We start from the raw sequence: 27,692 nt of genomic DNA, 5'->3' as shown, positions 1-27,692 counted from the left end.
TTAAATACATCTGTAATTTTATTATAAAACCATTCTTTTGGCATTAGTTGGTTACAGTGAAAGCAAGATACTGTGAGTGTAGCATAGCAGCTCTAATGTAACAGCTGTATTCCCCTGCTTACTGAACCAAAATTTAAGTTACCTCAAATCCATTACATACAAGTTATCTGCAGTCTTTACTGATACAAATCCTTTAGGGAAGAGTTGATGCTAAGGGATTAGAGTAAATGTTGGTAAGACTACAAAAGTGGTAGTTCCTTTATAGGACATTTTTTTCTCCCCCCTCCCCTCCAATTACTTTACTTTAAAAAGAATCAAATTTCTTAGAGCTAATCTGAATAGCAGCAGCACCCAAAGAACATCACACTTAGTTCTTGTTAAAAAGCAATACCTGTGCAATGCATATTTAGGCCACAGGTAAGGGAATGATCGATCTAGTTTCAAATTCCTCATTAGAATCCCTTAAAAAAATAAAAGCATTCCATCAAGTTCTTCTGGATGGTGTTATTGCTGTAAATTTGTTGGGAGGTCACTTTCTCTGCTGTGTTTGCTTTGAAGGGATCTTCCAATATATCTCCAATATTCTTTTCTTATAGTGTCCTTTTCTTTAGCTAGGATTTCACATAACTAAAAATAAAAAATAAAAATTTATTAAAGTAAATAAGCCTTTGAAACAACACAATTTAACTCTGTTCATGGTCAAATGGACACACTGTAGAGTTACATACTATATACTATGTTCACCATTGACAAAGATGTTGCCCTAAACCAGAAATAACCCCACATTGAATTCTGAATACCTATGTTGAAAAGGGGCATGAATATTACTGGTAATGGGTACAGCCAATTCTGAGATGTCTAAGAGAAAAATACTGAGTCACACCAGCTTACCTCTAATGCTTTATTAAGAATGTCCTCTTTGTTGTCACATTGGTTTTCTAGCATATCTTCATAGATATCCACAAGAAAGGCAATTAGGTAGGGGGAACTGTGACTTGGTTGTAAATCAAGTAATTGACTTAACAGGTTAGGATATTTGGAAAGACCACGATCCTGCAAAATCCTGAAAGAAAATAATACTTGATTCTGAGAAGAACAAAAACAACAGAAAGATCAAAGAGAAACACAGCAAGAAAGAAGACTTACTTTGAATAAATGATACTGAAACAAAATGAAAATTTTAAATTATGTGAGTTTTATCGTGGATAGTTAGAAGCTGAGTAAAATTAGTTTAAAAAAATAATAAAGTTCAGAGCGGCAGGTGGCAAGCCTTGTTCCCAGTGCCCACAGAGACATGGCTGCACCAAGAGAAGATGGTGGGCTGGAACAGCGCCACCACTGCCAGCATGTGGGGGAGCCCTTCATCAGCTACTGCATCTACTTCAACCACTAGAGGATGAGCAACCCCAACTTAACAGGCTGTGGGAACATGAATATGAGAAAGGTGTGGACCATCTGACAAATGCAACTGCTGTGTGTAGACAGCCATAGCAGTTGCTAAGTGTTACAGCAAACTCTTCCACCAGCAGTGTTCCAGATGCTTCTGACTAAGTTCCCAACAATTAAGAGAATTTTAAGTGCTCAGAGCTTGGCTGAAGATGATGTGGAATGAGAAACAAATGTCAACATAATAAAATCTGTTAAGATTTTTAAAATTCATAACTTGAAAGTTGAGCAGCTCTGGGTAAATAAAGGCAAATGTGCTTGTTATAGATTGTCCCACAATTAAGACTACCAATGTTAATGTTTGTTTTGTGTAGATCCATTTATTTGTTTTACTTATTTTTTCCCAGTGAAAAGTGCATTTTGACAGAGCTTTTCATTTTATATACACTAAGAGTTACCAAAATATCACAGATTTAATTTATTCCTAAGATATGTAGTTAAAGTGTATGCAAGACATAATGTTTCTTGGGCTAAAAACACCCAGTTCTCAGTTTAAAATGATAGGCAAAAAAGTGTGGGAGACAGCACATGTTTTAAGTTAGTACATTTTACTATAAATCAGAAAATTTTATAGAAACTATTATTTGCGAAAACAGCATTAAAATCTTCAAGAAATCAAAAAAAAAGTTTAAAAGTAATCATGTATAATGTGAATATGCACCATATTAAATTAAAGCAGAAAATAAATCATCTTTTAAGTGAAGAGAGATGAAGGAGAAATGTCCCTGTTTCTTCTTGAGATGGTTCCTCATCTCTTTAACTCCTCAGGGACTATAGGTCCCAACTCCCAACATATCTCTAAATGTGTCTGGATTCCAAACTGTGCTCTTTGGGACCAGTTTCCTTAAAGGCCTTAAATTCAACAGTAAGCCTGGCTATGTCAGTGTCAGACAAGTGAAATGTTTCTGTTAAGATTTATAATTGGAAACCTTTAGCAACTAAAGCAGAAATGCTGGCCACCCATCTGTGTAATCTGTAAAAAGTCCTCTGTGTTTTATTGTAATCCTGAGTTGGGCAGAACCTAAGTGTCTGTATTCTAATTTTCCACAAAAACCCTAGAGGATTCACAAATATAATTTAATATGCATTACTTTCCAGGCATGGTGGTATACATCTGTAATCCCAGACACCTGGGAGGCTGAGGCAGGAGAATCACAAGTTCCAGGCCAGCCTCAACAAGTCAGCAAGGACCTAAGCAACTTAGGGAGATCCTGTCTCAAAATAAAAAGGACTGAGGATGTGGCTCAGTGGTTAAGCATCCTGGGTTCAATCGCCAGTATCAAAAAAAAAAAAAAAAAAATTGGTATGTGCTTAGGAGGTGAAGAGAAGAAATGTAGAGGGCACAGTTCTTGGAAATTGCCAAAATTACCATTATGCTTCTGCTCTTAGATTCAAAAAAAGAAAAATTCTTTAGTTTCCTTTTAAATAAAATCTAATTAGAAGAGCTGGATGTGGTTGTGCATGACTATAATTCCAGCAGCTCAGGAGGTTGAGGCAGGAGGATCACAAGTTCAAAGCCAGTCTCAGCAACTTAATAAAGCTCTAAGCAACTTAGCAAGACCCAATCTCAAAATGAAATTTCTTTAAAAGGGCTGGGGATATGGCTCAGTGGTTAAGAGCCCCTGGGTTCAATCCCCAGTACCAAAAAAAATAAGAAAATCTAATTAGGTATATATTCCATGATATATATATTAGCAGCTTTTATTTATTTATATATATGTGTGTGTGTGTGTGTGTGTGTGTGTGTGTGTGTGTGTGTGTGTGGTGTATTTCCAGCAAAAAATACCTTCTTACCCTTTCAAATAGTTCCATGCACTTTCATTATGTGGTACAAGTTTGATCATTTCCAGAGTGTATCTGTAAGAAAAGAACCCACAAATGAGTGTGTAATTTTAAAAGAGCAGTGCAACAATCAGATACAATTTGAACAAATGTGGCAAAACCTAGGAAAGTGTTTTTGCTGTGTCAGACTCCACATACATCTCTTTCAGCTGGCCTTGCCACCACTCTAGCTCATATCTAAATTAGAGAACCCCCAAAACTGCAATTGTCCACTCAAGATAGTTCCTCCCTCCCATATTTCTTGTCTAATTCCGAGGAATAACACTTAACTGACATAAAGCTTTAATTCACATCAAGAAAGAAAATTAATATGAAAGATATTTTTTTCTGTTTGAAGGAAAGGTGGAGACTTTCTTTTTAATGGTAAAACAATCCAGGAAAAAAAGTCAAACATCTATTTATGCCTGTTAAGTCCTCAGTCACTGAAAAAGGGTAATTAACATAATCTTAGGAGCTATAATTAAAAGTAGGGTGGAAATAATACAAAGAATAAAAAGTAAACAACATGTACATATTCCTTACCTTTCAAAATAAAATTACTATTAAACTATAATGTGATTTCACAGTCAAAATGGATACTCCCTACTCCTTTCTCTTCTCTTTACCCTGATTATTAAATACAATTCAGATGCAACTGCCACAAATTCTAAGGAATCTACAAAACTATGCTTCACATGAGCAAAGAACTGACTAAAGCTTAGTGATCTTGTTCTTGCTTTGGGGCTATTACAATAGGAATTTTTTCACAGGAGTAACAAACTCATTTAACATTATGAAAAGATTTTTCTAACCACCCTGACATGACCTAACCTTTTCAGTTATTTGGAATATTATGTCTGTGTAGGTCTTAGCTGGTCCTAGTAGAAGATTCTTAATTTCACTTTGGCAATGTACACTAATGTGTCATCTATTTTAATGGTGAAAACATGAACTTTGAGGTCAGACTACCTACCTGTAAATCCTACTTACAGAATTACTTGAAAACTCAAGTTCTTACTGAGTATCTCTGAGACTTGTTATGAGAACTAAATAGGAATTTATGGCGTACAGTAAATGTTAGATAAATCCTATAATTATCAGGTGAGCATCCTTAATCTGAAAACCCAAAATCCAAAATGCTCCAAAATCTGAAAATTTTTGAGTTTTGACATGATACCACATAGTCAAAATACAGGTGCACTAAAAATATGTATAATATTATATTCAGGCTATGTGTATAAGACACATATGAAACATAAATTAATTCTGTGTTTAGATTTGAGTTCTATCTCCCACATATCTGATCATATCTATATCTATCTATCTATCTATCTATCTATCTATATGTAAACATTTGAAAAATCTGAAATGTTTCTGGTCCCAAATATTCTACATAAAAAATACCTAACCTATGGTACTAGTAGACCATTATTCACATGGAAACAATGGCCATGATACATTTAGTGAAAAAAAATCAATGCCTATATGTCACTGTCTAGGTTGCAAATATTATTTATAAATCCATGTATAAATGTATATAATTATAGCTCATTCTAGAGAGTGGCAGGAAGGAGGAAAAAGAATAAGAGATTTTGATTTTAACTTTTTATAATTTTATATTATTCAGTATATTTTTCCCCTGATAACTATACTGCATAGGAAAAAAAATGAATGGAAAAAAACTGAGGAACACAATCAGGTACACCTATCTATAAAGTTAAAAATATACTTAATAAACTATAAATTCTAGAAGTATGGCTACTATCAATATTTAAAATATTTGTTCTACACATCCTGAGGGAAAAACAAACTTTAAATATAGAAAGCTCTTACATTCTTGACTGATTATTTCTGTTTCTATCTAATAACAGATGACTAGTGATCTGCCTCTAAAGGCTAAAAGACTTGCATTTTCCAAACTTCATATTCAATTTTTCTTTTTTGTACTGGGGACTGAACCCTAGGGCACTGAACCCAGGGGCACTTTACCAATGAGCTATATCCCCAGTCCTTTTTAATTTTGAGTCATGGTCTCACTAAGTTGCTTAGGACCTCACTAAATTGCTAAGGTTGTCCTTGAACTTACAATCCTTCTGCCTCAACCTCTCTGTAATCACTGGGATTACAGAAGTGAGCCAGTCACATTCAATTTTTAATGAAGTTGGGGCTGGGGTTGTAGCTCAGTGGTAGAGTGCTCGCACAGCACATGCGAGGCCCTGGGTTCGATCCTCAGCACCACATAAAAATAAATGAATAAAGATATTGTGTCCAACTAAAAAAATAAAAATTAAAAAAAATTTAATGAAGTAATGAAGTAAGACATAGCAAATTAGGAATATACAATATTTTAAATCCATTCTCAATTGGATCAATTCAAGATAAAATAACATGAAGCATTCTATTTTTTGGCAAGAAATCCAATGCAAAGAGAAATACATGGAACAGCCAGGTGCAGTGGCACATGCTTATAATCCCAGCTTGGGAGGCTAAGGCAGGAGAATTACAAATTCAAAGTCAGCCTCAGCAATTTGGTGAGGCTCTAAGCAACTCAGCAAGATTCTGTCTCTAAATTAAAATATTTAAAAAGACTGGAGAATACAAAGGGGAATAGAGAGTGCTAAATGACAAAGTATAAATTATCTCTACTTAAACTCCACTATTTTAGGTTGGCTTAATAAAATCATTTCAGTAAATTCCAGAAGAACTTGCTTTGATGCTGGAAATGTTCTTTATCTATGTTGTCAAGTACAGTAGTCACTAGCTACATGTGGGTACCTGAAATAATGTGACTACTGCAACTGAGGAACTATTTTTTTGTTGTGTGTTTTTTTTATGTGTGTGTATGTGCCAAGGATTGAACTCAGGGGCACTTAAACACTGAGGCACATCCCCAGCCCTTTTTTGTATCTTATTTAGAGACAGGGTCTCATTGAGTTTATTAGGGCCTCACTAAGTTGCTGAGACTGGCTTTGAACTCACAATCCTCCTGCCTCAACCTCCTGAGCCACTGGAATTTCAGGTGTGCACTACCATGCCAGGCGAGGAAGTATATTTAAAATTTTGTGGTATTGTAGTTAATTTAAATTTAAATAGCTATATGTTACTAGTAGTTACATACTGGACAGTGCAGCTTCAGATGGAAGAGAGGTAGGTCTGAAAGCCTGGAGCAGAGAGGGAATGGAGGATACTGGACTAAAGCCTTAAAAAAAAAAAAAAAAAAAAAAAAAAAATATATATATATATATATATAATATATGGGCTAGGGACTAGGGATATAGTTCAGTGGTAAAGAATGTATGATGCCTTAGGTTTAATCTTCAACACTAAAAAGAAAAAAAATATATGCCACTGGAACCCTTATATAGAAAAGATAAGAGAGGAGTTAGCTGCCTTAAACTGAGAAAAAAAAAATGGGTCAAGGGAGATTACAGGCAGATGTGCTATAAATCTGCTCTTCCCAACAATAATTAAAAGAACTTTTGTAATTAAAATTTTACTATGAGCTCATCAAGCTTTAAAAACAATATCCACATTCAGGGGCTGGGATTGTGCTCAGTAGCAGAGCACTTGCCTCGCACATGTGAGGCACTGGGTTGGATACTCAGCATCACATAAAATTAAATAAACAAAATAAAGATATTGTGTCCATGTATAACTAAAACAATTTTTTAAAAAAAAAAATCCACATTCAGATTGTCAAATACAGGGAGACAAAATGGCAAATTAGACCAGAAAAAAATGGCTATTGCTATTTATACACATAATACACAAATTCAGGACAATTCAGAAATTTCTAGTTCTTATAATAGCTTTTTGTATAGAAGCTCTCAAATGAGGATGAATTTTTGCTCCAAAAAGGACACTGGGCAATGTCTAGAGAAATTTTTGTTGAAAGCCAGGAGTGCTACGAAATATCCCACAGTATAAAAGATAACCAAGACTGAACTGGTCTAGAACCCTATAATACAGTAGCATGGCATCTGGAAATTATAATAAAAAATGCAACAGATTTAATGAGATAGTTGTAAAATAAAGTTTCCTGGACACTATAAAATCTGATTTATTTCCAATCTTTAGTAGCAACAATATTTCAAAAAACTTCAGACACTAAACATAGAAGCTTACTACATTATTTGTAAATTTATCACTATATGTTTCATCTTTCTATTTTGTCCAATTTTAGTTCCATGATTATAGGATCTGGGGCAGTCTTGGTCTTTGATTTATTCCCAATGCCTGAAACATAGTAGGCATGCAGATTTTTAATGAATGAGCAAGTAAAGGACATTACTTACTGGACTTCTCTTTCCAATACAGCACGATCACTGTAGCCAGTGGTATTAGAAATGACAAAGTATCTTTGGTTCCAGACAGAGTTATTTCTCACATCTTCTTTTAGAAGTTGGTCTACATACTGCAGCTCATTATCCCAAAGTTTAAATTCCTAAAAGAAAGTTGGTTAAAAACACAATTAGAAATGTCCCATTATTTGTAAATATTAAAAACAAAACATCATGCAGGGTATGCTGATGCACACCTGTAATTCCAGCTATGGGAGAGGCTGAGGTAGGAATATCACAAGTTCAAGGCAAGCCTGAACAACATACAAGACCCTCACACCACCAAAAAAATAAGTAAAAATAAAACATGAGTAAAGCTAAAAAGGTAGAACTGAAGAAAAAGGATTTACCACATATGTAGAGAGAGGGAACAGTCACAGGTCAAGGAAACAGAGGGGAATAAAAAAACTGGGGCTGGGGTTGTGGCTCAGTGGTAGAGACTTGCTAGCAAGTGTGAGGCATTGGGTTCAATTCTCAGCACCACATATAAATAAATAAAATAAAGGTCCATCAACAACTAATAAATATATTTAAAAAAAGAACTAAATTGGAGATAGATCCTAGGAAAAAAATAGACAAAAAGCCAAGATAAAAGTCACCAAAGAAAAATTAGAGGGGAAAATAAAAACAAACTCACTAGTAAGAGAATGAATAATTAATTATACATAGCATTATACATAGTATATGAATTTGATTTCATATTACAATAAGCAAAAGAACAGCATTAAAAATGTACATGTGATAAATTACCTTTAAAATACATGTAGAAAAATATGTACAATTTAGCTAGGCATGGTGGCACACACCTATAATCCCAGCAGCTCAGGAGGCTGAAGCAGAAGAATCACAAGTTCAAAGCCAGCCCTAGCAACTTACTTATCGAGGACCTAAGCAACTTATCGAGACCCTGTCTCAAAAAATAAAAAAGGGCTGAGGATATGGTTCAGAGATTAAGGGCCCCTGGGTCAATCTCTGGTACCAAAAAAAAAAAAAAAAAAAAAAAGAGAGAGAGAGAGAGAAAGAAAGAAGTATCTAAGATTGGATTTACAAACAAATTTTTACATTAAAAAACTGGGTTTTTTGTTTTAAGTATTTTCTAAGTATTTTCTTTCTTGTTGGATAGACCCCAGGGGTGCTTAACCACTGAATCACATCCCCAGATCTTTTTTATTTTGAAAAAGGGTTTCACCGGGCTGGGGTTGTGACTCAGCAGTACAGCACTTGCCTAACATGTGAGAGGCCCTGGGTTTGATCCTTAGCACCACATAAAAATAAATAAATAAAATAAAGATATTGCGTCCAACTAAAAAATAAATATTAAAAAAGAAAGAAAGGAAGAAAAAGGATCTCATCAAGTTGCTTAGGCTGGCTTTGATCTTGCCACCTCTTGCCTCAGCCTCCCGAGCTGCTAGGATGACAGGCATGAATCACCATTCCTGGCATAATGCTGCTTTAATAGAAAAAAATTATAGGGAAAACTGTTAAAACTTACAAATGTTACAGAAGTGGGCACATTATGAAAAAGTGGAGTTATATTTCTTATTGATAACAGAAAAAGGATGAATTTCAGTATGATGGTCCCTGTTTTACCAAGTGATAATAAAAATAATTAAGAAAGAGTCCTGTGTACCCTTCATTTCGATTCTCTAAAGGCATTATCTTACCAACTAAAATTTAACCCCAAAACAATAAAATGATATGGTGTATTATTTTTCACAAAAACACAGACTTTATTCAGATTTTATGTGTTCTCATTTGTGTATATACAGTGAAGGCCAGGGTGTTAGTAGAGGTAGAATACAGTTCTTTGCAATTTTACCCCATGTGTAGCGCAAGCAACACTACAATCAAGATACAGAATTATTCCCTCACCACATAGAAAGTGTCCTATACCATCTCTTTATAGTTGTATCTCACTTTTGCCTAATCACTCCTAACCACTGATTTGTTTTCTCTACAACTTCAGTTATTTCAAGAATATTATCTTGTAGCTGAGCACAGTGGCATACGCCTGTAATCCCAGCAGTTTGGGAGGCTAAAGCAGGAGGATCTCAAGTTCAAAGCCAGCCTCAGCAATGGCGAGGCGCTAAGCAACTGTCTCTAAATCAAATACAAAATAGGGCTGGGGATCTGGCTTAGTGGTTGAATGCCTCTGAATTTAATCTCTGGTACGCACCCCCACCCCCCAAAAGAACATTATCTTATAGATTCTTTTCAGTTTTCAGAATTTCATTATTGGTAAAATTAATCTTATCTTTAAAAAGTATTGTGAAAACATGTGAAACCATAATATACCAAATGTAAAAGCAAGACAGAAAATTATACGTACTTTATTTATAAAAATGTATAAGCAACAGGGGCTGGGGTTGTAGCTCAACAGTAGAGCGCTTGCCTAGCATGTACGAGGCGCTGGGTTCGATCCTCAGCCCCACATAAAAATAAATAAAATAAAGGTATTGTGTCCAACTACAACTAAAAAAATCATAAAAAAAAATGTACAGGGGCTGCGGCTATAGCTCGGTGGTAAAGCGCTTCCCTCACACGTGTGAGGCTCTAGGTTCAATCCTCAGCACCACATAAAAATAAATAGATACTGTGTGTTCATATATAGCTTAAAAAAAAAATGTACAAGCAACAATTGAAGGATATTTTGGAGTCTTTCTCATGGAAATCTTTCATAATTTCAGTAAGAAACACACTGGCTAATGTGGCTTTTCAAAGATATTGATAATATTCTACTTCTCAGGTTGTTATGGTAGTAGATAGGGTATGTGTATAACATGCACTTTTATATGATTAAAAATTTCAATAAAAATTTTATAAAATATATAATTAATTAAATTTGAAGTTAAAAATTCTCAGTAAAAAATATTTAGTAAAATGCTCTGTTATAATGAATAGAACATGAAATAGTAATCCCTGGAAAAAATTTATAGGAAACAATAAAATTGTTTGCTAAAATAAATACAATGTCTAATGTGAAAGTTGTAACTATTTTATTTAGAATTTAGCATAAATTTAACAGAGGGGTAGATATACAATAAGTAACAGTTATGATAAGACCATATTCTGAAATTTATATATGCAAAAACCTTAATACATGCTCTTGATATATTAACATTTTACTAATTTTGATGCTCAATTTGCTAACAAATATAAGAGATAATGAGAATTCAATCTGAAATGTGTTAAATGTTTATCAGTTTACTATTATTATTCTTTAATATGAACCTATTCACTAACCAACTCAGAGATTATAAAGATTAACCACCATGAAGAATGTCACATTTTAATTAAGTATTTTAACAGTTCTTTATTATGTTGTGTGTAATGATCTACATGTGTGCTTTGGCTTGGAAATTTAATTAGCCTCTAATACTAATTTTAATTATTTAAGTTAAAAAATAAAATTCTGAAAAATACTATAAAAAGAAAGGTAATACCTGAATGACCCATTGTCGATGCTGCCAGGCATGATAATTCTTTGCATCCTGGTTAAGAATATCAGCAATAAATTCAAGCTCCTGAGATGGATCTTTTAGCCATTCTACTAAAACTCGCCTATGGTGCCTGAAACCCAGAGAAGGGAGAGAAATTTTGTGTTAATTTACTCAAGCTAACAAATCATCTACATGGGTTATACTAGGTGATGTGGAAACACACTCAAGAAACAAATATTCATATCTAATTAAAGACACTACTAGAGAGAAAATCTAACATAAAAGAAATGAGAAAATTTTCAGAACACTAAGCAAGGGTTGAGAAATATAAAACAGTAATTTGTGTGTAAAATTAGATACGTAGGGCTTAAAGATGGAAGTAAACCTGGAAGTACAGTTATCTTTTGACAATCACAAAATTCTGTTTTTAGAATTTAGAAACAAGCCAGGTGCAGTGGTACATGCCTGTAATGGGCTCCAAAATCTGAGGCTGGAGAATCTTGAGTTCAAAGCCAGCCTCAGCAAAAGCAAAGTGCTAAGCAACCCTGTCTCTAAACAAAATACAAAATAGGGCTTGGGATGCTCCTGAGTTCAATCCCCGGTATCAAAAAAAAAAAAAAAAAAAGACATTACAAGAGGGCTGGGGTTGTGGCTCAGCAGTAGAGCACTCGCCTAGCATGAGTAAGGCCATGGGTTCGATCCTCAGCACCACGTAAAAATAAAGGTATTGTACCCAACTACAACTAAAAATAAACAAAGAGACAAAAAAAGACATTACAGGAGAGACTAGAAGAAATGTGATACTATTTTATGAAATATAATTTTAAATAGTTTATCAGTTTTCCCTAAATTCAAAATGCCACCATTTAAGCAACTTTTCACTCCACCAGTTAGTACAATGAAATTCAATTCTACCCTGGGGAATAAATAGCTACAAGTTGCAAGTCTGTCAAAACAGGAGTTTCTATACTAGGATAAGACTAAGAGTTTTATATTAGGTTCCATTTTTACAATTTCCTTAAGCTAAAACAGTTACAGAAATCTATAAGTGAAAATTTCTAAAATTTACTCTGAGGACTAGAAGTATAGTTCAGTGGTAGAGTCTAACCTGTGAGGCCCTGGGTTCAATCCCTCATACAAAAAAAAAAAAAAAAAAAAAAAATCACTGTGGCAATGGCTGCCACGTCTGCAAACATATTACATACTCCTTTTTTTTTTTTTTTGGGGGGGGGGATGCAGGTACCAGGGATTGAACTCAGGGGCATTCAACCACTGAACCACATCCCCAGCACTATTTTGTATTTTATTTAGAGACAGGGTCTCACTGAGTTGCTTAACGCCTCAATTTTGCTGAGGCTGGCTTTGAACTCGTGATCCCCCTGCCTCAGCTTCCCAAGCTACGGGGATTACAGGTGTGTGCCACCACACCCAGCTGAATTACATACTCTTTTTTTTTTTCTAATATTTTTTCAGTTAAAGATGGACACACAATATCTTTGTTTATTATTTATTTGTTATGTGGTGCTGAAGTCTAGTGCCTCACACGTGTTAAGCAAACACTCTGCCATGAGCTACAGTCCCAGCCCCTGAATTACACTCTTTAAATGAATGAACATATGATATGTGAACTATATCTCAAAATTGATTTTTAAAAATATCTACTGTATTCATTATATTAATGTGAACAGGAGTTACAGAAAAAAAGGGAAGACATTAGTGCTTAATTGGTGACCTACTCTAAATACACTGAAAATTTTAAAATTTATCTTACAGAATATTAAGAAGGCAAGATAATCAAGGAGAAAATCCTCTTAAAGAGAAAGATTACTGAACTTATTTTAGAAATCTTTCAAGTCAGTGAACACTAGAAAGTGTTTTACTTTTCAGGTTCCTGGTGAATTCTATAATTTAAGAAAAAGTTAAGAATTAGATCCTTCAGTATATCAAAGTGACTGCTCAGAACAAAATATCAAGATGTTCTCTCTGATATTCAAGATTTAACGACTATTAAACACAGGGAATTAGTTTATAGTATAATATCTCACAGTGGCATTTAATAAAAAGTTATCAACTTATTACTTCACTATACTAGTTATAATGGAAACAAGTAGAGTGGGCAATTTAAAATGTATCAAAACTAAGCTCCGTGCAGTGGCACATGCCTGTAATTATTGTTACTTGGGAGGCTGATGCAGGAGGAATACAAATTCAAGGCCAGCCTCAGCAATTTATCAAGGCCCTAAGCAACTTAGCAAGACCCTGTCTCATGAAAAAATAAAAAGAGCTGCGGATATGGCTCAGCGCTCCTGGGTTCAATCCCCAGTACAAAAACAAAACAACAACAACAACAACAAATTAAAACATTATTGAGTTTTCAATAGCAATTAGTTGCTTTAGGTGGGTCAGTGTTCTGCTTTTCAGAAAAAATGGTTGTTAAGGTGTTAATGGCAGTGTTTGCAGTACCCAGGAAAAGTTTTTTTTTTTTTTTTCTTTTTAGCCAAAAACTAAATTATATTGAGAATGCCTGATATCTGAATTTTATAGCAACACTTTTTTATATAAAAACACCTTAACATAAAACAAAACCGAAAGGTACATTAATTCTCTAGCTAAACTCTTTTTTCTCAATAAAACAATTATTTTATAATGCAACTTCTTAGGAATGCAAAAATCTAGTTAAAAAAAAAAGCTTCAGAGGTCAATTTGTTTACAAATAGAAATCTGTATAATACTGAGTTATTCGCTGTTGGGTCTATTATGTTCTAATTCTTTGAAAATTAATCAGCTATATACATGTTAAATACTGATTCGTGTTAATATTTGGGCAGAATATTCCTCAGCTGGGCCACAAAACACATGGAATTATACAAAGTTCCATGAATAAGCTGCTTTCCCATACTTCTACTAAGAATATTTTCCTTGCCTCAGAGGTTTTTCTTCATAAGTCTTCCTTAAATCTTGACATAAGGATAGTGTGGTGTGTGTGTGTAGGACATTATGCTGAGAGAAGATAAAATGGTGGCAACTTCATTTTGGAGTTGAGAAGACAGGTATACTAAGCAGGCAGTTCGTGGCACAGAAAGTGGAAAGAGCTCAGGCTGGAGTTGTGTCTCAGTGATAGAGTGTTTGACTAGCATGTGTGAGGCACTGGGTTTAATTCTCAGCACTATATATAAATAAACAAAACAAAGGTCCATCCACAAGAAAGTGGAAAGAGCTCTTGGTAGTATGCCATGCTGCCTCTTCTACTTCAGCATAATTTCTTTACTGCCACACCACAATCATAACAGCAGCAGCAATAGCTACCATTCATAGGCTTCACACTAGAGACTGGGCACCATTCAAATTATCTTTCTTATTTATTCTTTGTGCCCCTGCTCCATGACTCCTCCCTTTTCCCCTATTGTGTTCCACTACTCCCATCCTAACAATCTCCATACTCTTATCTTTGCATATGCTGAAAAATTCTACCATTATATTTTTTGCATTGCTTTATAAAGTAACTGATATTATTATTTGCTTTCCCTATTAGACTGTGTCTTGGTCATCTGTGTATACTCAGCACTAATACAAAGCCTGTGAATAAACAAATGAATAAAAGATTAAATATTAGAAAGTCATTTTATAATACACCAAACAGAAAGCTTTTTTTTCAGTACTGAGGATGGAATCCAGGGCCTTGCGCATGCTCAGCAAGCTTTCCACCACTGAGCTATATCCAGAATTCTAGAAAACATTTTTCAGATATTTTTACTCACATTTTTTTCTCATTAGCAGCAACTGCACAGTGATTCTGAAATTTCAAATAATAATAACAGCTAAACATTTGAATGTTAATTGTGGAGTAGACACCATTTGATCACTCAACATAGTTCTCATTTAATCCTTGTGTTAGCTTCTTTTCACTGTAAAAAAATACCTGAGAAAATCAACTCGAAGGGAAGATTTATTTTGGCTTATGGTTTCAGTAAATGGCCACCTGGCTCTGTTGATTGTGGGCCTCTAGTGAGGCAGAATATCATGGCAAAAGGGCACAGTAGAGCAAAACCAGCAAGGAGCTGGGGCAGGATGGGGACAAGATGTAGTCTCCAAGGGCACTTCCCCTAGGACCTATTCCCCCAAGTAGGCCCCATCTCCCACAGTTTTCATCCCCTTCCAATAGTCCACTCACCTATGAATCCATCAGTGGCAATAGAACCCTAATGATCTAATCACTTCCAAAAGCCCCACCTCTGAACTTTGAAGACCAAGTATTCAACACATGAGCCTTTTGGGAACATTCTAGATCAAAATCCAAACAATCCTCCTAACAATCCTGTGGGGCAGGTAACATTAGCCCCAATGTAAAGTTCTAAATTATAAAGAAGCTTAGGATGATATTCAGTGGTAGAACACTTGCCTAGCATGTACAAGGGCCTGGGGTTTGATCCCCAGGAGGGCAAAAAATAAGTAAATACAAGAAAAAAATCCTTTACTATATCATCATCTACTGGCAGAACCTATGCAGAATAACATTTCTATCTTACCAAACTTGATAGTTTTTGGGCTGTTCCTCAATTATTGCAGTGATGTAGTTCATTTCCTCATGTAGATCCTTTTGAAGTGACTTTAAGAGAACTCTCCGAAAATGCCTACAGCAAACATCAAGCATAGAAAGTCTCATTACTCCAATTAAGTTGCCTATCAACAGTATGAAATAAAGCTAAAAGAACAATACGGTTAAGACAAATTTTTGTCAGTTATTTTATATAACAAATAATTTTTAATTTAAGTGCACAAATTGTCAATATTCATACAACTATCTGGCAACTGGATGAATCAAGCATTTAAAGTAAAAAAGAGTAAAAGGCAACAAATATGATAGAAAAAAAGTAGATTCTGGAACCTTAAGGAATGAAAAGGCAACTAAATTCTATTTTCAGGTAATACTCTAATTACATGTGTTATATAATACAAAAAGCAAAGACATTTCTTTCCTTATATAGAAAAGTTAGCTCATGTAGGTTATATTAGTCATATAATAATTAATTCTATTATAAACATTATCAAATATTCTATTTCTAGAACCACCATCAAAATGTTTGTAATTAATTTCAGATTATTAAAAAAACTTAAAAGTGAAGCAAATATAATTTCTGAAATTAAAGAGAAAGTGGAGTCAAGTCATTTTTTTAAAATTCTCTATGGACAGTACTGGTCTAATCTTAGTAAACTAATTTTCAAAAATTTGCAACTCAATATATATTAAGAGACAAATAGTTCAGAACCTACTTTAAAAGTTATCTTTTAAAATGAAATGCAAAATATGAGATTACAGCATTTTTCTCTATTATTAAAGAAAATTTACTTTTTTTTTAAGAGAGAGAGAGAGAATTTTTTAATATTTTTTAGTTTTCGGTGAACACAACATCTTTATTTATTTATTTATTTTTAAATTTTTTATGTGGTTCTGAGGATCAAACCCAGCGCCCCGTGCATGCCAGGCAAGCGTGCTATCGCTTGAGCCACATCCCCAGCCCAAGAAAATTGTCTTAATAGAGCATATAAATGCAAACACTTGGTTAATATGGGTAATGAACTCAGGTATAGTGCATTTAAAAAAACAGCAAATAAATTTCTTAGGAAAATTTAAGATGCATTCTACGTTCCTTTGTGCCATATAGTCAGTAATTTCTTAAAATTTAAGAAAGTACATATTAAAGCCATAAAATAATGGAATATCCTACTGAGGACTTCAGTTAAACATGGTAGACTAAATAGGTTTACTCTTATTCCCTAAATAAAACCCCACTAAAATGATATTAAAGCAATACAGAAGATATAAATCCACAAGGAGAAATGGGTTTAAAAAAAAGGGTTACCACAGCAAGTATAAGAGGTAAAGAAAATTATAGAAAATGTAAGCAAACAGACAAGTTTTTAACTGACTTAGAAAAGCAATGTAGGCCAGGCACAGTGGTACATGCCTATAATTCTGGCTACTTCAGAGGCTTAGGCAGGAGGGTCACAAGTTCAAGTCTAATCCAGGCAACTTAAAGAAAATCACAAAATAAAATAAAAATGGCTGGGGATGTTGTTCAGTGCTAAGCACACAGGAAACTCTGGATTTATGCCAAGTACTGAGGAGCAGGTGGGGGCAGGAGGAATCATATAAACCTGTCAACAGTAGTGGAAACCTTAATAAAGTTTCAAAAATTGAAGGTACTAGTTTTTTTCCAAAACTGGGAGTCAAGAGTGGGGCTGAAAAATAGAGCAAGGTCTAGAGAAACATTCTTAGCAGCCACAATCCTTCCCTTCACCTTGATCAGAAAGGTGACATCTCCTGACCTGAGCAGGAAACAATTTTAATTTTCTAGAAAAACCTAAAGCAGAAAGTGATACTAGGTACATTCAAAGAAGGGTGAGGTAAAGAATGGAAATAAATACATTTAAAATATTAATATACAAAACTGAAAAAAATTAAAACAAGATAAAATAAAGAATAGATAAGGGCTGGGGCTGTAGCTCAGCGGTAGAGCGCTTGCCTAGCATGTAAGAGGCACTGGGTTCAATCCTCAGCACCACATAAAAATAAACAAATAAAATAAAGGCATTCTGTCCATCTACAACTTCAAAAAAATTTTTTTAAAAAAAGAATAGATTAAAAAAAAATGTTGAAATTGTTTAACAGGCTGATTTGTCCCCCCCCCCCAAAAAAAAAGAAGAAAAAGGAAAACAAAGTTGATACACTAAACAGTGAAACTTTCCTAACATATTTCCCTGCCTGATCCCCCAGAATTGTGGCAGGCAAATATTTTTCTTAGACAATAAATCAGATGGATCCTCTTTGGAGAAACACACTAAGAAAAAGACTTAAAAAAATATTGAGCCTGGCACGGTGACACATGCCTGTAATCCCAGGAGCTTGGGAGGCTGAGGCCAGGAAAATCTTGAGTTCAAAGCTAGCCTCAGCAACTCAGCAAGACCTGTCTCTAAATAAAATACAAAAAGGGCTGAGGATGTGATTCAGTGGTTGAGTGCCCCTGAGTTCAATCCTTGGTACAAAAAAAAAAAAAAAAAAATACTGATATACAAAAGTTTCAAAACAGCCACATCCCCATCTCGGTAACTTTATAACTGATAAATCATGCCACACAAAGGGGTTCCAATCAGGCTTTTTCCTTTCTCCATTATGAGTATAAAAGGAGAACCAAAAATTACCAATCATTTATAGAAAAACCTTTTATGAAAGAGACTAAAATAACAGACGAAAAGATATTTCATTCATGGAATCAAAAAGCAAGATGATGTCTTTTCTTAAATATTAAGGAAAAAAGCTCTGAGAAATTAAAAATGAGTGCAAAAATATTTAAAAATCAATAGAAGAGTTAGAAGATAAAACTGAGGGAATATCATAAAAGTAAATTTTAAAAAAAAGGAATAAAAATAAAGAAAATACAATCTAGGAGGTACAACATGCAACTAAAAGTCATTCCAAAGACAGAAAACAGAGAAGAAATTATTTAAAGAACATACAAAAATTCCTAGAACTTAAAAAAGAGAAAAAGGTTCAACTAAAGAAATGGGAATCTTCTCCACCTGAACCTCAGAGGCAAAAGAAATGGGAAAGCAGTTGTAAAATTCTTCTTAGGGAAAATGATTTTGAATGTAGAATTCTACTAATAAAGCTGAAGGAAGATTTTAAGATTTCTAATGTATAATCTCCAACACTGTTGTCCACACATCCATCCATAAGTTTTCTTCTAGTCAAGTATGCCTTCTACAATATGAGAAAGTAAAGCTAGCAATTTGGCTCAGTGACAGAGTGCTTACCCAGGAAGTGCTAAAGCCCTGGATTCAATTCCCAGCACCACACAAAAAAAAACAAAAAACAAAAAACAAAAAACTCAAAACTTTGTTTTTAAAATGAGAAAGTAAGTCAAGGAAGAGAAAGATGTGGGATTTGGAAAATAGAAGACTACACAGATGAAAGAGCTAAAGACTCCATTTGTAGCACCCAAACAAATGAAGGGGGGGAAAATGGAATGCAAGGATTACCTGTTATATTCAATAATAATAAAACATTTACATAAATCAGAATGTCTGGGAGATGAATTACTTATTGGTACAAAGAAAATCAGACCAAACAAAAAAGGCTATTTGTTAAGGGATATGTGAATATACTATGAAATGTGGTTCAGCGTGAACTAGGAACTGATAACTAATTTGTGATGAAGGGAAGAAAGTAGTACATGAACACTCCATCTTCAAGGAACGAATAGATATCATCTAAAATGTTTTAAAATGTAAAAAATAAAAATAACAGCAAAGCATATTATCTAACATACAGAAATTAAGTAGAGAAATAACAAGTGGGCACAGTGGCATGAGCCTATAATCTCAGTTGCTCAGGAGACTGAGACAGGAGAATCACAAGTTCAAGGCCAATCTGGGCAACATAGCAAGATCCTGTCTCCAAACAAAAGAAAAGCAAAACAAGAGCATAGGTGCTGCTTCTGGGGAATGGGACCTTGGTCGTGGGAAGAAATAGGGAAGAGATTTTTCTCCCTTCAACTTCTGACTTTACACCCATATGTGAATTATTATTTTGATAGAAACTAAAATTCAGTTAAATAAAGAAAAGTCTTTCGAACTAAAACCTGAGAAATGTAAGCAGAAAATATCTCAAAGTTGTGTATTACTTACCACACCGTATAATTGGCGGCATTTAACTCAATAGCATCCTGGGTAAGCTTAAAAGCTCGTTCACTTCTTTCATCACGCTGTAGAACAGCTCGGAAATAATCATAAACATCTCTAACTGGAGATAGAACACACAACTGCATTAGGACTACCTTTCTTATTTAAAATTAACACTATAACATAAAAGCTGTTGTACTTACATAGAAAGACATTTTATTTGCATATGTAACATTTATATCAGTAAGTGAAATAGAATCAAATGACTGTGACTGCTACCCCAACAATACTGTGTCACAATCAACACACAAAGCTACACAGGTCTAACCATGCTTATTATTTATATGCACTTAAACGGGTTAATGCCAAACTGCAAATCTCCTTAAGATTTTACATAAAATTAAAAGTAGTATTCAAATACATTCACATAGCTGTTTTTCTTATTTTGATCAGATTCTTAACTGAAAAAATATATAGTAAAATGGCAGAAAACTCAAGAGTATAAAAGGTTCACATTAAATTTCCATTCTACTAAATTCCCAGTCCTCCTCTCCAGATACCACTGTTAACTGATTGTAATATATCCTGCCAAATATATGCTAAGCATATACAATTGTATACTTCATTCCATCCTTCAGTTTTTACAACAACGAGATCATAGCACACTCAACACTTTGGCCCTTGCTTTTTTCATGCATGTATTATTACAGATTGTATAAACTAGTATAAACTTCTATGGGAAATTATTTGGTAATATCTATTAAAAATCAAAACTTACATATTCAATGATTCAAGAAATTGAGTTCTAGGAAGTTTTTTCTTATAAATACTCTTATATGTGCAAAGTAGGACAGAAAATGCGGATAATCTGGGAACTCACGACCTGTGAGTAGCATTTACTATAGAGAAGAGTCTCATAGAACTATGTCCTTGACCTGTGGTGTGTGTGCTAACTCTAGGAATTAATGTTAGAACTGAAGGAAATTGTAGGACATCTAGTTAGTGTCTACTGAGAATTAGAGAACTGCCTGGTGTGGAAAACCATTTGGTGTCAGACTATAACCATCACACTGAAAGTATCAGATAAGAATATGCACAATTATAGCTCTTTATAAAGTATAAGATACACAAAGATTACCTGCTTCTAAACAGTATCTTTTGGGGGAGAAGGGGCACCAGGGATAGAACCCAGGATCAAGTACTAAGGCATATTCCCAAACCTTTTTATTTATTTATTTATTTTAATTTTAAAACAGGGCCTTGCCAAGTTGCCTATGGTGGCTGCTCACTTGCAATCTTTCTGTCTCAGCCTCCTGAGTACTTAGGAGCACAGATGACTTTTAAACACTAACTTTAAAAAACTAAGTTTAATCCAGGCACACTGACACACGCCTATAATCCCAGCTACTGGGGAGACTGAGGCGGGGAATCACAAATTCAAAGCAAGGCTCAACAACTTAATAAGACCCCATCTCACAACAAGAAAAAAGGATTAGAGATGTAGCTCAGTGGTATAGATGCTTGCATAGCATGCGTGCAGCCATGGATCCAATCCCTAATAATTCAGAAAAAAAAGACATTTTAAATTTATAATAAAATATTATAACATAGAATCTTATAATATTATAATCTTATATATTCTAAATAGAATCTTATACTCATTAAGTTTTTTCTGTAGCTTTCATTTTATATTAAATATTCTTTTGCTGGACAATAATCCCAACCACTCAGGAAACTGAGGCAAGTGGAGGCCAGCCTCAGCAATTTAGCAAGACTGTCTTAAATAAAAAAATAAAAAGAACCAGGGATGTAGCTTAGTGGTGAAGCATTTCAATCCCTAGTACTGAAAAAATAAATAAGTAAACAAACAAAAATATTTAAATAATTTAAAAATTATAAACTTTGCTGGACACAGTGGTACATGCCTGTAATCCCAGCGACACAAGAAGCTGACGCAGGAGGACCACAAATTCAAAGCCAGCCTCAGCAACTTAGTGAGGCCCTAAGCAACTTAGTGAGGCCCTAAACAACTTAGTGAGTTCCTGTCTCAAAAAATAAAAAGGCTGGGGATGTGGCTCAGTGATTGAGTGTCCCTGGACTCAATCCCTGGTACCAAAAATAAACAATATATTGTCCTACTCAAAGTTTCCAAAACAACTTTTTTCCATGCAACTGTTTCTGATATCTGTCCATTACAGATCTAAAACTTTTTAATATTATATAGTATTTGATTATATGACAAAAGTTTTATTTTTATCTAAAAGATATACAGGTGGTTTCTAATACCTTGCTTTTAAAAAAAAATGTTGCATATTTTAACAGCAAATATATATGGTGTTTACTGTGAATCAGACACTGCTCTATTATTTATGTGAATAATTCACTCAATCTATAGTTTCTACCACTGGCCTCTACAGTGGTCCAGGGAGTTTACAATGAGTGGTCCAGGGAGTTCAAATAATTTGTTCAATGTTACAGAACTAGCAATATGGTGAAATCAGAATTTGAACCAGGTGGCCTGGCTAAAATCTACACTCTAAGCCTACCACATATCTTGCTGTGCCATGTGCCAAAGTGAATCCAGAATATATAATTAGAAGCAGTACTGCCAGGTTATAAGATCTAAAAATTTCCCATTTCAATAGCTATACCACAATGATTCTTAAAATGGCTAGCTGTATGAAATGTATGAATCGTAATAGTTTTAATTTTTGCCATTTCACTCATGGGTAAAAAATGACATTCTCAATTTCCATATATTTTATTCCTAATAATGATGAATTTTTCCTGTTTAATGACTAGTGGAATTTCCTTTTCCATAAACTACCAGTTTATACCCTTTGTCCATTTTTGGGATTACCTTGTTAGTCTCCTTATCCTTTTGTAGGAATTCATTTTAATACTAAATATCAATCTTGTTTTCTACCATATAATCTTCTCCCACACTGCTGTTTGTTTTTTAACTTGTTCATGGATTCTTTTGTCATGTAACTTTAAATTTTGATATGTTTATCTAGTAATTTTTTTAAGACGTTGATGGAGCTTTATTTTATTCATTTATTTATATGTGGTGCTGAGAATCAAACACAGGGCCTCATACATGGTAGGCAAATGCTCTACCATGGAGCCACAAACCCAGCGGAACTCAGTAATTTTTGATAGGTCAAACCTATCAAAAATTTGTCCCTTGTGATTGCTAACTATGGCATATATAAGAATTTGAAGTACTGTCTACTCCACAATAGATTAATAATTTACTCCCAATACAAATGTATGATTTTATCAGTTTCCCCAACATTTTTGTTATAGGTAGTTATCAATCTGAAAAAGTATTTATATTTCTCTGATTATTAGTAATGCTGAAATTCTTCATAGATATTTCTATTTCTTCTAGTAAACCGTTTGTTCATATATCTCAAAATATGGAAATTTTGCATTTTTATATAATTATACATTTTGATCTTATCCTTAATGAATTATTTTACTTCTAGCCTAATAACAGAACTTTTAGAACTTTAGTTCATCTGTTATTTTCATATTCATTAAGATAGGAGATAGGAGCCAGGTATGGTGGCACATACCTGTAATCCCAGCAACTCAGGATGCTGAGGCAGGAAGATCAAAAATTCAAGGACAGTCTCAGCAATTGAGCAAGGCCTTAAACAACTTAGTGAGATCCTGTCTCAAAATAAAAAGTACAAAGGGCTGGGATGTTACTCAGTGGGAAAGAACCCTTGGGTTAAATCCCCACTACCAAAAAAAAAAAAAAAAAAAAAAAAAAAGGCTATGAGATAGGGATATAATTCAACTTTTATCTACACACATAGCCAACTGTATCAAACTAATTTGATCAATCTATCTTTTTTATAAAGGTATGGAATGTATCCTATACTAAGTTTTCATATATTCCGGTAACTTACTTTTAGTCCTTATTTATCTCTTTATTTGTATACTAATCCCACATTAATTATTTAGTAGTACTTTTTAATATTTGATAGGACAAACCCCACACTACTTTATTCTTTCTTTTAAAATTTTTCTTGCCATTATTTCCTAATCAGCAAATAAATAAATATATGCTTTTTGTAAAAGAGGAAAGATCTTGGATAACAAAACTTTAAGTGAAAAAAAAAATACCATACGCACACACAAAATTACAAAACCAGCATTCCATTTTATTCATTTACCCTTTCCTAGAACAACTAACAATTAACATTTGTATGACCTTCAATTTACAAAGCATTTTAACATTCATCATGGAAAGAATGACACTTTGTCAAAGAAAATAATCCATTCATTTTAATATCGGTAAACATATTCCAACTGAGCCTAACATTCATTGTCAAAATATATTTAAAAATGCTGATGTTTCAGCAACCAAAGTTTTTTCTAAATAAAACAGTAACTCATTTGTTATCTAACACACAGATTAAATAGCAAATGAAAAGTACAATCACATAATAGCTATTATGTATTATAATGTAACATTCATCACTTAGGATATCTCCATTCTTTGGACAAAATAAAACTTTAAATTGCAAAAATAAATCACAAAAAAAAACCCCAAAAATCAACTCATCATAAGTAATTCAGATCCTTATTAGACAAAAACCTATCAATCATCTTGCTACATAGTTGTGAATTTGACACTGAAACAATGTTTGACTTACAGACCTTTTCCTAATAAAAATAAACTTACATTTTTCACTATAGATGATCTGGACCACTGGATTTGGGCCATCATTCTGTGGTACTGGATCTATATCAGCCCATTCTGCTCTGTCCCTGAAAATATACATTTTTTTCAGTGATTACATTCAAACACATTAGAAGAACTGGCATTTTCAAAAATGGCAATAATCACACTTACATTAACACTAGTAACTTACAGAGATCTTACATTTAAAAAAGTTTATAAATCAACATTTTCAAATTTAGTTTTAGAAGTGGCAAAACATATTTTTGCAGCAAGTATACAACTTAGAAATCAATCTCATTGATCTAATAAGACTGGAATCAGCAATTTTTAAAATCTGAGTAATAATTTACTATAAATTGACCCCCTCCCCCATCCCACCCCAACCCCAGTACTGGGAATTGAACCCAGGGATTTTATTTTTTATGTTAAGACAGGGTCTCAGTAACTTGTTGAAGGTTGCTAAATTGCTGAGACTGGCCTCAAACTTGTGATTGTCCTACCTCCTGAGTCACTGGGATTATAAGGTTGCGCCACTGCAGCAGTCTGGACTGACATTTTAAAATCAAAGTAAACAATCTACTGTGTACTAGAGAGGTGGCCCTGATGGCCATTAAGGGAGCAGGTTCTAGGGCTAAGGATGTAGCAAAAGGTGAGAGCAGGTTCTGGAATCTAACAACTGCCTAAACTGGAATATCAGTTCTACTTCTTACTAGCTGTGTGGCCTTGAAAAAGTTACTTAATCTCTCTGGGACTCAGTTTCTTCATTAAAAAAACAGAGATAACATTATTAATCAATCTTAGAAAGCTATTTTGAGGATGAAATACTATGCTATTAAAACATGCACAATATATAATAAGCATTCAATGAATATTACTCTTTATCAAGCTAAAATAACAGTAGAGTGGCAACTATAGGTGCTTACAGAAATTTCAATGTGAATTGCCCTATGTGATCAAATTTATTTTAACTGTCTTTTACTTACATTCTCTTCCTTTCACCCTCTATTTCTTTCTTGCTTTATTTATTTTGGTACAAGGAATTGAATATGGTGGTGCTTTACCATTGAGCTACATTGCCAGCCCATTTTTTAACTTTTAAATTTGGAAACAGTTTCTCACTGTTTCGGAAAACTTGTTAAGTTTCTGAGGTTGGCCTCCTATATCAGCCTCTGGAGTGGGTGGTATTACAGGTGTGTGCCACTGTGCCTGGCTCTTTCACCCACTCTTTACCTCTCTATACTCATCAGCTATTTCACAGCAGAGATATGTGGCTTACAATCTTGAAATGGTGCCCCTCATACAGGAAGAAACACAGGAGAGACAATGACCTGAGATGTGAAACCTAGAGTCTACGGGATGGCACGAGAAACATAAGACTGTCATTTAGGCACTGGGAAATTAGACAGTCATGTGAAGAAACTTGAGCATTTCACAATCCAAAGAGGAGGCTGAAGATTACAGGAACAAACCAATTTAAATCGGAAAATATTAGCTCCAACAAAAAAGAAAACTAAGATAGTGACTTTCACTCATTCATAAAAACAAGGCAAATAAGCCATCTAATGGGTTTAGGTTGAACTACAGAAGACAGAAGGACTTTCTGATTGTTTCTGCAGCTTCCCAAGAACTCGGCAATCCACATTACTATCTGAACACAAGGAACAGATGGGGATTAGACTGGGTGTTGGCAGAGATCGGGAAAAGAGGCAAGAAAGTTACAGCAGTACCTTCATATTGCTAGTGCAAGGGACCAGGAGTAGGAGATGCATATGAGAATTTAGGTAACAATTCTATTTTCACGCTCACGGCCTAACTCAGTTCCTGGAGACAGTAGGGGCGAAAATAATGGTTAAATGAAAAGGTCTCAGTCCTTGAAATTCTTATACCTTTTATTAATACGGCAGAACAAACCGCAGGAAGCCAGTACAGCTCGTTTTTAAAGAGAAAGCTGGCTCTTTATTAAATAATTATTTTCTTGGCATTCTATAAAAACCGCACCCTAACCCTTCCATTTTCATTATGGTCATTAACAGGATAATGTTCTGGGACTATAGAAGAGAGCGGGAAATTTCTTAAGTGTATGAATCATGACACCTAAAAGAGTGCTGTCCGATGTTCTGTAGTTTCTACGTTTCATTCAAGCCTGCGGGAAGCCACAGAGACGTGCCTGGCGCCCGGACTCCGCAATGTCTCTCGGGGGTCAGCGCTGCCTCCGGGAAGCGGCAATCTGGGAAGGAGCGCGAGAGTCGCGGGCTGGCGCCAACCAACCAGCTACCTCTCGGCCTGCCAGCCCGCCGGGCCGCACAAACTTCGGCAGAACAGAGGCCGGAAGCTTGTACCGGGGCAGAATTTCCGCCGCGGCCCGGCTCGGGGGCGTTACCTGTACAGGACATAGGTGGGCGAGTCCAGGCTCAGAAACCCGTCGTCCATAGGGGACGCCACTGCTCCTCCGGCCTCGGCCGCCATCCCTTCTTCCTGCTGCTGCTGCTGGGATGGCGGTGGGTGCGGCTGCGGCGGGGGCTGCTCCGGCTGACCGGGCTCACCACCCTGTGTAGCCTCTCCGACCCCCTCGGCGGCCGCCATCTCTCCTCGGCCCGCTGCGGAGGTGGTGGCGGAGACCCCGCCCCCCGCAGCCTCGCCCCTTGCTCCCCTCCCTCTCGTGGCCCACTTCCGGTGTCCTGCTTCCGGCCACCGAGACGCGGGCCAGAGGGCCCGGGCGGGGCCGGGTGTTCTCTGGGTAGGGGCGTGGACACTGGTGGGACAGCGTGCGCGACGGCCCCACGGGGCTCAAGGCTAGACGCACGTCTTGCAATCTGTAGGCCGCCCCCACCCCGAAGACTTGTCACTTCAGAATCTATTAGTGCTGGTGGGGGATCCCAGTAACGAAGTTGGCTATATCTGCACTTAGAAGCCCTGGCTAAGGGCAGCGGGCGGGCAGCTCAAGACAAACCCCCTTATCCTAACTGATAAGGGCTCCACTTTAACCTTTTAAGGGCCTTCATGTTTTCACTGGGGTTTTTTCCCCCGATGCTAAAGACTGTTAAACTTCGTTAATCCAGGATTTTCGACTTTTGAAATTAAATTTCGGGTTATACAAATACTGTTCGAGTATATGATAATAAAAGGAAATACTCCTCTGTTATATAAAACAGACACATTTATTTAACAAATATTTGCTGACCACCTCTGTGTCCCAAGCTTGATCGCAGCAGTACAAAAACTATTCTCTACAGTCATGGAGTTTATATTCTATTACGGGAGATTATG

At 35.2% G+C, this 27,692-nt stretch overlaps 1 protein-coding gene across 2 annotated transcripts; it reads right to left on the bottom strand.

Moving 5' to 3' along the window:
- On the bottom strand, positions 1–27,092 carry FNTA (farnesyltransferase, CAAX box, subunit alpha). 2 transcript variants are annotated; one of them, XM_081269077.1, is made up of 10 exons: positions 26,806–27,092; positions 26,593–26,652; positions 24,426–24,511; positions 19,733–19,847; positions 15,574–15,678; positions 11,051–11,177; positions 7,563–7,711; positions 3,241–3,303; positions 892–1,063; positions 1–627 (listed from the first exon to the last, which is right to left on the bottom strand). In XM_081269077.1, the coding sequence occupies exons 1-10, from the start codon at positions 27,006–27,008 to the stop codon at positions 505–507; spliced, it is 1,203 nt and encodes a 400-aa protein (XP_081125203.1). In that variant the 5' UTR covers positions 27,009–27,092; the 3' UTR covers positions 1–504. The 2 variants fall into 2 exon arrangements, with proteins under 2 accessions (XP_081125203.1, XP_081125204.1); XM_081269078.1 differs by lacking the exon at positions 26,593–26,652 and having other exon boundaries at positions 26,806–27,045.
- Positions 27,093–27,692: the final 600 nt, after the last annotated feature.

This window comes from Spermophilus citellus (genome assembly GCF_964194105.1).
Source record: "Spermophilus citellus genome assembly, chromosome: 16".
NCBI classification, from domain to species: Eukaryota; Metazoa; Chordata; class Mammalia; order Rodentia; family Sciuridae; genus Spermophilus; species Spermophilus citellus.
The sequence above is the reverse complement of the archived record's forward strand: the minus strand, read 5'-3'. Positions and strand labels throughout refer to the sequence as shown.

Bases quoted from the DNA above. Each gene is read 5' to 3' on its own strand.
- FNTA (XM_081269077.1), bottom strand. From the start codon at position 27,008: ATGGCGGCCGCCGAGGGGGTCGGAGAGGCTACACAGGGTGGTGAGCCC. The intron at 15,679-19,732 runs GTAAGTAATACA...TGTTTGCTGTAG, and splicing joins GCCGCCAATTATACGGTGTG to GCATTTTCGGAGAGTTCTCT. The intron at 628-891 runs GTAAGCTGGTGT...TTTTATTTTTAG, and splicing joins TTCTTAATAAAGCATTAGAG to TTATGTGAAATCCTAGCTAA.